Here is a 14,035-nt window from a genome sequence, read left to right on the forward strand (position 1 = left end):
TAAGTTTGTTGTAATTTTATTATAAAGTTTTCAAAAATGTGTCATGACTTCAAACTACCTGAGCAGGCAGCAAAAAAGAGAAAGAAAAATATCCAGGCTATCCATCCATACATATGTGACAAGATGACTGGTTTATAGACGTATATTTACATGAACACCTGAAACAGAAGAGCAGAGATTTCTATCATGGAGCTGAAGTTGGTGCTGGCGGAGACTCGGCTCCACTCGGAGCAGCAGCAGAGATGTTGAGCTCCTGCAGTTTCTCCGTTATTGTCGTCTCCCCCTCCGGACTGAGTGGAAGGTCGGCCAGCGGCTCCCGAAACTCAGTTCCCGCCACACTTTTCCCCGTGAGCGGGTCGACCACCCGTCCCACTTTGTACACTATCTCAGCCAGTTCGTGCTTCACGTGTTTGGACCTGGCCTCAGGCAGAGCCTTGAGAAGGACGATGTCTCCCACGGTGCACTGTCGCAAGGCATCGTGGGCAAAGTAAGTCTTCCTCTTGTTGTAGTACTGTGGGGAAGCAAAGATAAAACAAGGCTTATGTAAAATACAAAGTCACTGCACAGGGATCAATCAGAAATTGGAACTCATTGGGATTTGTTCAAATCATAATAATATAAAACTGACCAGAGCAGGAAACTTCACATTTGTGAATCAATAAACAATCAGTCTTTGCAATTACTTGATAAATGAGTTAACTAATTTAATTAACCTTAAAACTGGAATTATTTAATGTCAATTATCAAGCAGTAACATTTCATGATTAGTATTCACACTACGTACATTTTTAATACATCTTAACTTTGTCTCTCACACCATGAGACACATTAGCAGTAGTATCCAAAATACTTTTGGTCTAATAAACTGTCATGGCCGCTGTAGCTGCGATGGTTGTGGGTGTTTGGAATCCGGTCCAGCTATAAATCATCTCTCAATCAGCACTTCCTAATCTTCTCTTGCAGTCAAACATAAATTCTGTTTCATAATATTGCTTTTAATCTTGCTCATTGATTCTTTTTTGCAAAGTTCACTTCTGCTTGTGTTTCAACAAAATGATACACTGCCGCAATGAAAAGCTTATGTAGATCAGAGTTTGCTTAAGGAAAAAAATATGTTTCTGGTAAAACAAATATCTGTTTCACAAACTAGGGACCAGTATCCATCTTTAACCTCATGTGGGTGATTTTTGTGTTTTGATGTGACAGAAAAAAAGAGCAGATCAATATGACACGTATGGATACAGTTACATTTGTATCTATTTTGGTCTTTTCTTGTTTGGGAAGCATTGTGGTATAATCACTGACACCTTCTTTCCCATCTGTCCGAATGAAGATTCACCTTGAGCAGGTACGGGTCCAGCACCAGCCTTGTGACTCTCACTTTGGCAGTTTTGAACATCTTGGTCCCAATCACTCTGCCGATGATCCATTTGGCATGGACTGTCGCCTGCTGCACCGACATCCTGGAAAACACTGTTCAGCCCTTTAGTGCAGAAGACCAAGAACACATGGTGATCAGCTGAGAGCCCGGCTGCTCTTCTGTAAACCAAAAGTTATGATACAATAACTACAAATACCAGCATATAAAAGTTACAAAAACATGTACAGCATTCAAAATCCTACAAGAACCTATTAAATGTTATCAGCAAAATGTACTTACGTTGTCAAAAGTAATTTAAGAAAACTTGTTCTGCAGTGCAGATTAACCTTGATAGACATATTATTATAGTGTATGACACACAGGTTGTCAAAACCGATCAATTTACGATTATAATATTTGTTTTGTAAAGTCATGTATGAAAACCTCTTAAGATAAATGCAGTGATGTAGAATGTTATGAATAGGTTATGAATAAGAGGAGGAGGACAGGAGACGAAGCACAGCTACATTTAGCTTCACTGCGACTTTAACGTCGCATCCACTCAAACGCTGCAGTCTCGAGTGACACAGACTTCATTTGACATTGACACAGATTAACTCTGACGGCGGAATGTGTGAGAAATAAAACTAACTCACCGACGATATTACAGAGGATAAATTTCTAAAAGGTCAAAGATTCCTCAGTGACGGAGCTCCGCCATGCCGCTTCAGGTCGGCTTGTTTTGATGACGTAACTACGGCTAGTAACGAGGCTCAGGGTGGAGCGAAGATGATAACGGTTTTTTTTCTTCTTTTGAAAGGAATAAAGAAGGATTATGATAGAAGAAGCTGTAGCTTCACTTCAGTTAACTTCAGTTATTTTTACTTATGATACATAACAACGCTCTAGAAAATAAAATACTTTTGGAATTGGAGTCTTTAAATTGACTTACTAATTGAATATGAATAATGTACTCCATATACATATATATATATATACATATATATATATACACACACACACACACACACATATATATATATATATATATATATATGCATATACATATGTGTGTGTATATATACGTATATGTCTATATATACATATATATACATATACATATATATATATATATATATATATATATATACATATATTCAATGACTTTTAACTTTACTTTCACAACAATGTCATCAGATGTCATCTTTGAAGAAAATTGAATAATGTACTGGTCAATTAAATGCAATGTGTTCATTGTGGTGTTCTACTTATTTTGATCTACTGTTATTGAAATAGACTCATGGTGTCATGGGGTACTGAATATATACTATTTTCTATATTATCTTTATTTCTTTATTGAGAAAGTTGCATCATACACAGTTGATGGTTTGCATTTACGTTTTATTTTGTTGATGCCATTTGCCCAACTAAGAATTACCAACGTCTTTTTGAGAACTGAGAACATGACATTTTCCTTCTTGGCCACAAGGTGGTAGCAGAGAAAGAGAAGAGAAGAGAAGAGACTAAGAGGGTTAAAAAATATGTGTAAACAATTTTTTTAATGGTAAGCATGATGAAATATGTAATTCATATTGTAATATACCTGTGTAAATGACACTCCCTTGCAAAAATGTTCCCCTCATTCAGTTTAACTAATGCAAACATTACTGAGGGGCTGTGAAAAGATGTCATCCTAAAGAACAGAGGATGCAACCAACAACTGTTTCAGTGATTGTGCCGACATTACCCACTTCATTAGTATTCAATAATGTATGAGAGAAGCATATCCTAATCATAGAGGTACATATTTTAATCTATTAGAGCCGTCAGTTAACAGGCTTTTCAATGACAATGTGAACATGCTGATATTTAACAGGTATAATGTTTAACGTTTTCACAATATTAATTAGCCGGGTTAGCGTTCTAACCTTAGCAGAAAATAACAAAATACAGATGAGGCAGAAATGTCAAATTTGAGATGTGATGATGTCGCCAGAAAAAAAGTCAGAGGACCCCAAAAGTCATAAGGATTCATGAATTGGGATTCTGGACCAAAATTGGGTGTACCGGCCAACCATGTGCGATCCCTGGAGCCGCGAGTATCAGCAGGATAATTGAGAATTATTTCCCTGTGAGAGCTTTCTCCTTGTATGAGTAAAACTGATTTGGATCAAGCGATAAAATGATCACGTTATCTTGAGATAACAGGGTTTGTGACATGATAATTATCCTGCTCTTTTGAGAAAAAGACCTTTTGTTTTTTTAAACTGATTATTAGGAGAAAGCAAATCGTGATCTTGACATAACGGGGGAAAAAAAGAAGAAATCAAGTTTTTTGACATGCATATGGTGGAAATTTGTCATTCCTTCATTGATTACTGTCTTTTTTGACATGGATTTCTTTATGCCAGACTTAATATCTTACCCAATCATATGGCCGCAGTCAAAGCTCTCCTGATCCCCACTCAAGCAGATGTAGTTGGGAGAGATCAACACAGATGCTCTGAAATCATAGCACCACATTAATAGCATTGTCCCGGAGTAGGAATTGGCTGTGACTCAGAACCCAACCACAAGCAGAACAATCTGGTCTTAATCAGAGCCGTGTTGTAGTAAAGCAAAGGTCTGGGTCTCTGTTTCCCATTTAAGGCAGTGCAGCGTTGGCGCACCTCTGCCAGAATTACAGCATAAGACAACTTTAGTTTCCTTCAGAACACTGAGACAACTCACAGGGTAGCAACCGTTTTCATACTGTTCCCCGCTTAACGTCGAGGCTAAACTGATCATCGGATCTGATTGATGCATACACACTGCCCAAACTGTCACCGCAGTTATGGGACTTATAGACTTTTATTATGTAAAAAAGCAAAGGAACAGTTCCACAATAAGATCTACCTCTTATCAAGTCTGTGGTTACGCCCACAAGTGCAGATCAAATGGTGTCAATGGCCACATTCAAATATTTACCCAAAGATAATCACATTCATACCTAATTGCAAATGTTTTCTTATATGACAGCTGACATGGTCCGTTATCAGCTCTGAATCGTGTGAAACCGCAGCCGGCGTGACATAAGACAGAGGCCCGATAGCTCATAGACTGTGTGATTACACATGCATGTTCTCTGTGATAACACACTGACCTCTTAATCAGCAAGTTCTATATTTTCAGACTAACCACACAAACCTTGGCCCACATCTTCTGGGGTAAGTCGTATGTCCCCAGATATGATTTTTTTCTCTCAATAGATTAGACTATTTAGCTCGAGTGTTTATGTGATGACTTGGACCACGACTGTAACCGGATTAAAAGGATGGCCTTTAGGACCTGTGCATGGGGTCGCTCGAAAGCTGGGAGAAGTTAAGCGATTGTTTTATTGAAAAACACGGGGAAGATCTGGTCATGAGCGAAACGGGGTGGTTGTTGTTTTTTAGAGTTTAAAAAAGGGTCACAATATCCCACACAATGATGGTAGCAACAACAGCACCGCGCAGGATGTGCACTGCCTCCAGCAATCTCTACTAATGAAATGCTTTATAATCAGTCAGTTAGTCCGTTATTCTCCTGGGAAGAGGAAATTCAGTTTCACGGCACTATACTGTACATTCATCCCCACAAACCACGTCCCATGAAACCAACAAAAGGGCAAACAGAAAACGTCAATGGGCAGCAACAATAACAAACATTGACATGTCATGAACATTAAAACATTGACGGACAGTAAAAAGGTCAAGCTGGGTTTGGCGGCTAGTGCGGCTGTGGCTGCAGGCACCAGGCGTTTGCCTGAAACGGGCCCTGTTGCACCTTATTGACCTGCACCTGCGTCCCGATGGAGAGATGTCCTGTGTTGTTTAGGTTGCGATGCGAGCGATGGCCTTACTATTGAGCTCAGACAGGTTGGCAGCGGGTGGTTGCAGTTAAAGTTAGGGCCACGGTTGACTTTGCTTGAACAAAAACTAGTTTGTATGATGTTTTTGTCTAAAATTAAAAGTTTTTATACTCGACCGGCAAAGTCTTTAGAGTCTCAAAACTCAACGGACTGTACTTCTCTTCTATCTATTGTCATTTTCTCTAGATTAATGTACGGGTTAAAAGTTGAAGGCGAGATAGCACGGTGGTCGCAGCAAGAACCCGAGGAAGGGCGAAGCATGGCGAACAGGAAAAAGCTTGGCAGTGCGAGCGTTTGTGGTCAATGTGAAAGGGCAAGTGAGTCATATTGTCTGCCAGGCTAACGTGTTTGTTTTCACGGTGGATTGACCGGAGGGTCAACCAAAGTGTTCCCCCCCTTTTGGGCTGCAGCCAAAGTTTAAACAGAGCCGGTGATGATTAGACAGAGATGGTTATCCTGTCTGTCGCTGACTATCTGTGCTCCTTCGCTCATCTTTTGTTCTCTTTATTACAGTTAGGCCGTAAAGTGTTGCTTTAACGTCGGCCGCCGATCGTTTGACTTCGAGGTTAGCGCCTGCACGTGGAAGATTACTCATGTTATCTGAGCAGAGAGTTCACAAAGCCACACGGCTAAAGCAACACGTTTGCCATGCTTGAATAATTGTTTTGTGCTTCTGGTTTGATTACATTGTTTGGTTCCTGTAAGGCCTTTTACAGTAAAAAAAATATATATATATTTACTGTACTCAGTCATGGGCTGCACGGTGGCGTAGTGGTTCGCACTTTCGCCTCACAGCAAGAAGGTTCTGGGTTTGAATCCTGGTTCAAACCAACCAGGGGCTTTCTGTGTGGAGTTTGCATGTTCTCCCCGTGTATGCGTGGGTTCTCTCCGGGTTCTCCGGCTTCCTCCCACAGTCCAGAGACATGCAGAATGGGGTTAGGTTCATTGGAGACTCTAAATTGACCGTAGGTGTGAATGTGAGAGTGAATGGTTGTTTGTCTCTGTATGTGGCCCTGCGATAGGCTGGCGACCTGAACCCCGCCTCTCGCCCAATGTTAGCCAGCCCCCCGTGACCCTTAAATGGCCTTGTTATTTTTCTAAAATGAAGAACACTTTCAGGCAGGAGACTGAAAGACCTCCAACATGCAATTGACTAACATTTGATCCGCTATAGAGATCATGTAAATGTGAATCCACTGTTCACCGTGGTCGGCTGCACCACAACAGGCCAGTTATTTGTGGCAACAAACTTGGCTTTATGAAGAAGTTGAGATGTTTTTCACGTATGGCATTCTCAGCAGTCATGAATCTGTTTGAGCCACACAGCATCGATAAACACGTCCCAGTGAGCTCTGATAAACCTCAACGGACGTTTGGGCAATGAATGTCCCAGGTATTACTGCTGGAAATTCCGACTATTGTCAGAAGCCTGGTCATAAGCCTGAGTTTGGGACCAAACCTGGCTGTGAAGAGGAATATTATCAAACTCTTGATCTGAGTTTTGCAATATATTACAAGGACAGACTAACTCAGCGTCATCAAGTTCACATAGCCCTGCTGTTAACAAAACTAATATTTTTCATAAAAATAACATTTTCTTTCAATCTTATCGATTTTGATTGATAAGATTGAAATGAACTGGGGTTGATGATAACTCCCTCAGTTATACGCATCAAATTCAAAGTCCATTTTTTGGTCTACGGAAGTTATGGTCCATAGGTTAACATAATTTAATAAAAAAAAAGTTACAGAGTAGACTTCGATAGAAACTGACTTCTTGGAAATGAATCTCTCAGTCCACTTATACGATGACTCCAACCCAGAGGTGTGGATTTGAGCTCCACTCCTCGACAGTGCGACATTGTCACAACACAGGACAGCCTGTCTTTTCCACTTCCTTCATACGGAGCATTGCAAAGTGCAGTCATGGTGAGTTGTCACCCTCCTCTTGTCGCGGGTAATGATGATAATTAAAAGCGACCGTTTATTTACATATTTTGCATGCGAGTGGGGAAAGTGTCACTGTGCTCTGTTTGTTCTGGTGTGCACAGGCCGGCCGTCTGTTCCCCCCGACAGACGTGAGGCTATTACATCAACATCGAGCACATAAATCATCACTATTAGCAAAAATAGTATCGCGCTCTTCTGGATCACATGCTGAGAAATGAGCCGTACGTGCTTGTTTTTGCCTTTCAGAAGCAATTCTCTGAAATCTGTGAATGTTTGGATTTGAATGGAACGTATAAAGTGGACGCAGAGGGCATTTCAATGTACTTGTACTTTAGATTTGTATGTGCTCAGTTCTATTATCACAAATGTTACATTTGTGCAAAGCAGGTATGTTGTTCTACCTCCTCAAAACTAGAAATAAACTGGAAAAGAGGACACAGGTTATATTGTCCTGCTGCAGGTAACAGTGTAGTGGACAATGGTGAAAGCAAACTTGCTGGGTTTTATAACCTTAAATCACTAATTCTTATGTAAAATCTTAATCATAAGGAAACTAGCCACTGATGTTGTTCAATAAATGATAAGGAATATTCAATATTCATATTCATATCAGTAAAACAAGGATATACCTGGGTAAAGTTTATGTGGGGCGTTAAGGATGAATACCAAAATCTTTAAAATTAAAAGTAAACCTCAAGTACCTGAGGATAGTATTTGAGTACAGTTGCTGAGTACAAGATACGTGACACCGCTGTGATAAGGCAACTTTCTAAAAAAACATCTGACCCTGCACTCACTTTGCAGCTTAAGCCAAGACGACATTTCCTTTTGGTCATAAAACAAATTTCATGTCTAAGGTACAGCATACAGCACAAATTCTTAGGTTTGAGTCCAGCCGCTCTGCCAAAAAGCAAGAACATAAATTTTGCAGTAGCAGGGTATCAGCTTTGGCCTTACATTTAATCTGTCCGTGCATGGTCTGAAAAATATCGACGTCAACCTCACCTGTGGTGAAAAAATATGTATTAGGCTAACGGCATGAAATGAAAGTGAGTTTTATATGCAGTACTGTTTGTGGGCAGACGCTAAGGAGTCGTGGTTGAGTGGACAAGGTGCGACACGAGGCAGCCGAGTTATGTCGCCCTGGATGAAGCGGCATCATGTTCGGTGCCGTATGTCCTATATGACCAACACACATTAAGCATTAAAGTGGGTCATATGTGACAATGTGGAATCACTTTGGCTAATGTGCAGTAAATTAAACATCCAAGCGGGGAGGGATTCGGGGAGTTATTCCCCGGGCGGTGACATCATCTCTTCCTGTCGCCGCTGCCAGCCCCCTGACCTCGTACAGGGCCTGTTGTAAGTGAACACTCCCTCTAAGCGGAGCGTCGGACTATATTGGCCCTCAGCAGGCTGCGTGATGGGACAGATATACAGTATGTTATATCCTCATCATTACCTGTGGTAGAAATCACAATTTAATACTCACGGTCAAACAATTTGATTGGTTTTACGTGTGACACAGTGAAATGTCAGTTCAGAGTTACAATCGTGAACAAACAATCTAATCACCGTAGTATTGTTCTTGTCCATATTGAAAACATTAATTCAAACATCCACGCAGAAGATTAGAGCAAGTATGTGAAGCCCGAGGCCAGTGACATCAACGAGAGCTAACTGGAGTCAGGAGTTCACAAACCCACGGTCCAGTCCATGGGACAAGTTTGGAGGTGTGAGCGAGTTTGACAAACAACACTCAACCTGTTGGACGTGAGCTCTCAGGAGACTTGTACAATCAAGAGCTGTCGATCTGCATTAAGCTGCAGACGGTTACAAAGTCATCTCAAAGAGTTCAGATTATCGTCAGTCCACGGTGAAGCAAACTGCAGCCACTGAAGTAAAAACAAAAACATAGCCCTGAAGCTACAGCTAAGGACTAAAAGGAATAATAGAGCTGGTGAACATCTCTGCTCGTGAGTCATACTGTAAGCAAATCAGAGTGCATGTTGGCATGGGGCATTACAGGACACCACGAAGGAATCGCTGCCTGCCTGGAGCGTCCCGACGCTCCACCATCGCCGTGCAGGTCAGATCTGCGGCCACAAGAAAAGACTCTGTGAGATCAAATTGGATTCAGCCAGTTGTTAAAGCCACCGCTGTATGAATGTGTGTTGAGTGATAACACAAATTATTATATATAGGTTGGAACACATCAGGAGAAGCGTGTGGTGAAAAGATGCGTCTTAAGGTTTCTTTTTGAGAACGTCAATAGATGTATAGGGCCAAGCAGAGGCAGCAGAAGCGAGTTGTGAACACAACGCCGACCTACGCTATCTTCACCTTTTCACACATTCAGCAGCTACAGGGCAATAATCAGCATCATTATCATTCGAAGTCAGGTTTGTGTCACCATGCGAATCCAATCCAAGTCCAATATTCACTCTTGTTGCTGTTCTTTTGTTTCGACTGACCCCTGAGGGAAACATCCGACTCGTCAGCTGCTAACTGTTTCACTGTGTTAACCTGGTATAATGCCCAACGCTGTGCGTCTGCCGTTTGGCAGAGTGCAGTGTGTTTTTTCCTCTCCTCTGAAAACAGCTCCAGCTGGAAACAGCACTGTGAGGACGGAGAGAGGGAATGAAACAGCGGCGTTGCGGGACGGAGAGCTGAGAGCTGAAACTCGACGCGGAGCCTCTTGAAGCCGAGAGGAGCTACAGAGTCAGGTGATGGTTTTCTTTAGGTCCGTCACTATGAGCGACTCTTTTCACACCGTCACACTGTTTTCACACTTTCAACGCAACTGATCACACTATTCAGTTTTGTGTTTGTGTGCATCGAACGCGTATTATGTCGCAGAAGTTAGTTTCTATGGATATATCAATGCAAGGAATCTGCCTCGGGATCTGTTGAAACAGAACGTCATCCCTCGCCCAAACCTTTCAGAGCAACGTTTCAAAGTTTACAGGGGCAAAGTGTTCGATACTCCGGAGGTCGTTTTCCTTTAAGAGTCACTGGGAATCCCGGGCCGCCATCATCATGTGAATCCCTATTATTAAACCGGCAGGGGGAAAAAAAAAACGATGATTGAATTAAACAGCGAGGGAGGCAGAATACCACGGACGTTTCCCACAGCGCAGTGAGGTCATGGTGTTGGCTCGACGTCTGCTGGGACCTCCACAGATAATGGAGCTCTATCTCTGAACACGCGGTGAAAAGACAACTTCAAGTCTCCGCTGATTTGTCTGCTCTACAAATACCAGTCAAAAAAAAAATTACATTTTATGGAGCCAGCGCATTAGATCCCGATTAGTTTGTATCAAGTTGCGACAGCTGGGACGTATCGAGCTGTATAGATATTTCTTGTGATTTAGGCCTTATGACACTCTGCAAGGAACAGTTTATGTGTTCCAAAGTGAAATCTGACTCCTGCTGCAGAAACTGCAGAATTTGTGTGCAGAATATAATATTTTTGAAATTCAATTTTTTTTTTCATCAGGATGATTCAAACTCATTTTCAAATGTTGTTCTTGTAAATCAAAATGTAAAGTTTGAGGTCGATTATAAAAGTGCCTCCGAATGTTACGGAAATCATCCTGCTGTCGTGAATGCGTCGGACTCAGACAATCTCCTGTCTCGTTTGTCGCAGTTTTCCTGACATTTTCAAAGTTAATGATAATGAAAACTGTTGAAGTTTTATGAAGGTACGACGCGCCGGTTGCAACGAGACGTAACCAACAAACTGCAACAACACGCTCAAAACAGAATTGGTATGAAGCATGTTGCTGGGACACAGCTCGCGTCTTGGTTCAGTGTGTCTGACTCATGGTGGTTTCTGTTTGTAAACGATAAAAACAATGATAGCAGAGCGTCTCCACGGCGGCCGTCGTCCATCAGAATCGCCCCCCAACTCAACTTCCCTCTGAAAGTCCAAACCCAAAGCCTCCACCCAAAACGAGGGGCATTCTGTCAACGACTGTGATTAATGGCGCAGCCAACCAGAGCGCTCCGATAGTCTATAAAAAAAAAAAAAGATTACAGTAACTCCATTCGTTTTATTTTCTCTCTTGCTCCTTAGAAACCGCCGTCAGAGCTGCTCATAGTTTCAGCGTTTAGGTCACAGGTTTCGGCTGCCAAAATGTCTCAACGCAATATTGTTGTATCGCGGCCGCCTGATTGTGTCTGATTCTATGTATGGTCAAGGCGGAGAGGACATGTTGCAGGTATGCGCCACAAGCAGAGCTCATAAATCCTGCTGCCAAAGGCTTGAGTGGCAGCCCAGTCCAAACGGCCCATGTCTTTCTCTCCCCTCTCTCTCTCTCTCTCTCTCGCTCTGCAGAGGGATTCAATTCTCCTGTTGCCTTTTGGACGCGGTTCAAAGATCAGACACTTCACAGTCATGGCTGTGGCATGCGCTGGCAACACACACAGTTCAGCACCGCGCGGACGTCCATGTGCAGACAAGTGAGTTTTGTGTTTATGCTCTCGGTCTCGGGGGCTCAGACAATCAGACTGGAGAGAGATAATTGTAATTGCTGCATTAAGTCATCTGACAAGGCCACGAGTCTATTCTGGTACGAACAGTTTGAATCGAGTCATTAGTTGACAGCCTTTATAATAATTTTTTTTAAAAAGGCTATGGACAAATAAGTCAAATTTCCTTTGTCTGTTTGTGGCTACAGGGGATATTTGTTGCTTATCAACTTTCACGTTTACATATTTCATTGTTGATCTGTGCATTCTGTCTGACCTCTGGTTGGATTTTTGGCTTTTGGTTTAATTGTGGAGGATAATTTAAAACATGAACTGATTGGGTAAGACTTTTCCACATTCAAACATAGTTCTGATAAGAGTTTATGTGGTATGTAAGGTTACAGCGTCTTCGCGATCAAGATTAGAAGATTTCCCTTTATTCATCCACTCATATAAAATCAGTTTCTCTTTGCGTTTACTTCCTTGTTGTTGACAGATCTTCTGGGAAAACCCAACCTTGTGGAGACAACGTGTCCCTCTCTGCTCTGCACAGTCACAGACTGTAGTTGCTGTGTTTACAGAGGTGCCGTCATTGCTCACACACAGTCTGGCACCGAACACACAGATGTTGATGTCCTGAGGTCTGTAAGAGTAGCACCTCAATGTGATTCAGTCCTTTAAGTAAAGGAGAACTTACATTTATTTCACTCACTTATCCGAGTCTACCACTGTAGCCTGTACTGCGCATTGCAAACGTAAACACCTCACTGTATATGTCCAGTGGGGACATTTTTAAAAGACATGATAACACATGTAGAACATGGAGAAACGGTAACAACAACAAAAAGAGCAACAAAAAATTTGCTCATTCTCCTTTGACTGCAGCTGCTGAGGGGCATTCTAAAACGCTTAACGTGAAAAGGCGTTAACGTCACTGAATGTGCCAAAGCAGCGATCGATGATCACCAAATTTGTCTTGCCAAAAACACATAGACCCAAATCTTATGATCCTGAACGTTATCTTACTTTAAGCGTTTTCCCCATTGGCCGCATTACAAGGGAGTTTAGTTTAGTTAAGTGTTTATGACAAATTTGGTGATCGTTGGCGGCTGCTTTGGCACATTAAGTGACGCTAAGTGATTTTTTCTGGTTAAGCGTGACAGAACGTCCCGCCGCCGACTCTGTGGTCTCATGCACCGACCGAGTGGCCCGCAAGGTTCCAGCTTCTTATCACCCCGGACTGACGTCATCTAAACGCCATCGCTACGTGGAAAGGTGGAAACGGCCCACGGGTCCGTCGGACGTGACGATGCACAGTCACACGCTGTCTCTCACCCTATCGCTGTCAAGACTGAACACATTACTCACACACACACACACACACACACATTACTTGGGCCGACACATTTTATTTGGCACCGGGGAGCTGTTTTCATTTCTGTTGTATTGTTGCCTTAACTACTATGAGAAGACTTAACTTCTGATATGAACATAATACAGAAAAAGAAAAAAAAAAACTTGATAAACTCTTGATACTGAATACATGTCACGTAGCTAAGATACAGAGCAGGACCACCACCGCTCCGGTCCTGCCTCTGGTCTTGGCAGATGGAATGTGTTCACGCAAAGGGAATGGCTGCGTCACTTACTTCGAAAAAAATTCCTGTGGTAATATGTGTGCCACCGTCCAGGCTTTGGTTTTAGGTCTGTACCTATGATAATGTATAGCTGCAGGGATGCACTGAAGTCCAGACATGTTCAGAGGAGGAAAATTTAAGGAAAATTCCCAGCGAGTGAGTGGGCGTGTTGATGACTGTAAACAAAAACAGACGCCACAGGGTATTCCGATATGTTCAAAATTGTTCCTGCTGTTCGGAACTCGGACAATCCCCCGCTGCAATCGTCATACTCCGGAAAAAATGTCCGCACTCAATTTTGCGGCCATTCTCCGGAATTCATGTCTGAAAACAGTTCATGTAACGCCAGTACAGGGATGTGAATGTGTCTGACGCGCACAATCTCCTGCTGTGCTCATCATGTAAGAACTGCAAATTCCATAAAAAAGGCCGGAGCCTTTTTTCCACACTTCTAGTCTGAAAGTCTCTCGAACACTGTCTCTTTGCAGAATAACAGGTTTAAACCAGTTACACACAACATCCTGGGTATTTCTAGTCAATCAATTCCAGTGATTTCTCCTCTGATGGTGTGTTAGCTACATGCTGTTTTCAATCACGGTGTGTATTAGCTCTTCATGGGGTCAACCCCTTCGGTCATCATGCGACTGTGTTGTTACACAAGCCATTAGGCACCTGCATGTACTACATTATGTACCATGGCAGGCTAATGAGTGATGACCTACAGAT

General features: G+C 42.3%; 1 protein-coding gene across 5 annotated transcripts in view; it reads right to left on the reverse strand.

The window, feature by feature from the left end:
• mrps17 (mitochondrial ribosomal protein S17) overlaps positions 1–14,035 on the reverse strand; it is a 24,442-nt gene continuing 10,407 nt past the window's right edge. For 2 of the 5 annotated variants that reach the window (XM_047327953.1, XM_047327954.1), the window contains exons 5-6: positions 1,340–1,483; positions 1–511 (exon numbers count right to left, since the gene is read on the reverse strand). In XM_047327953.1, coding sequence (XP_047183909.1) covers positions 185–511; positions 1,340–1,462 — 450 coding nt within the window. In that variant the 5' untranslated portion in view covers positions 1,463–1,483 and the 3' untranslated portion in view covers positions 1–184. Of the gene's footprint in view, positions 512–1,339; positions 1,540–2,016; positions 2,136–3,785; positions 3,864–14,035 lie in introns of those variants that run through there. The other 3 variants (XM_047327957.1, XM_047327952.1, XM_035625059.2) reach the window with 3 other exon arrangements.

This window comes from Scophthalmus maximus, chromosome 2 (assembly GCF_022379125.1).
Source record: "Scophthalmus maximus strain ysfricsl-2021 chromosome 2, ASM2237912v1, whole genome shotgun sequence".
Lineage (NCBI taxonomy): Eukaryota > Metazoa > Chordata > Actinopteri > Pleuronectiformes > Scophthalmidae > Scophthalmus > Scophthalmus maximus.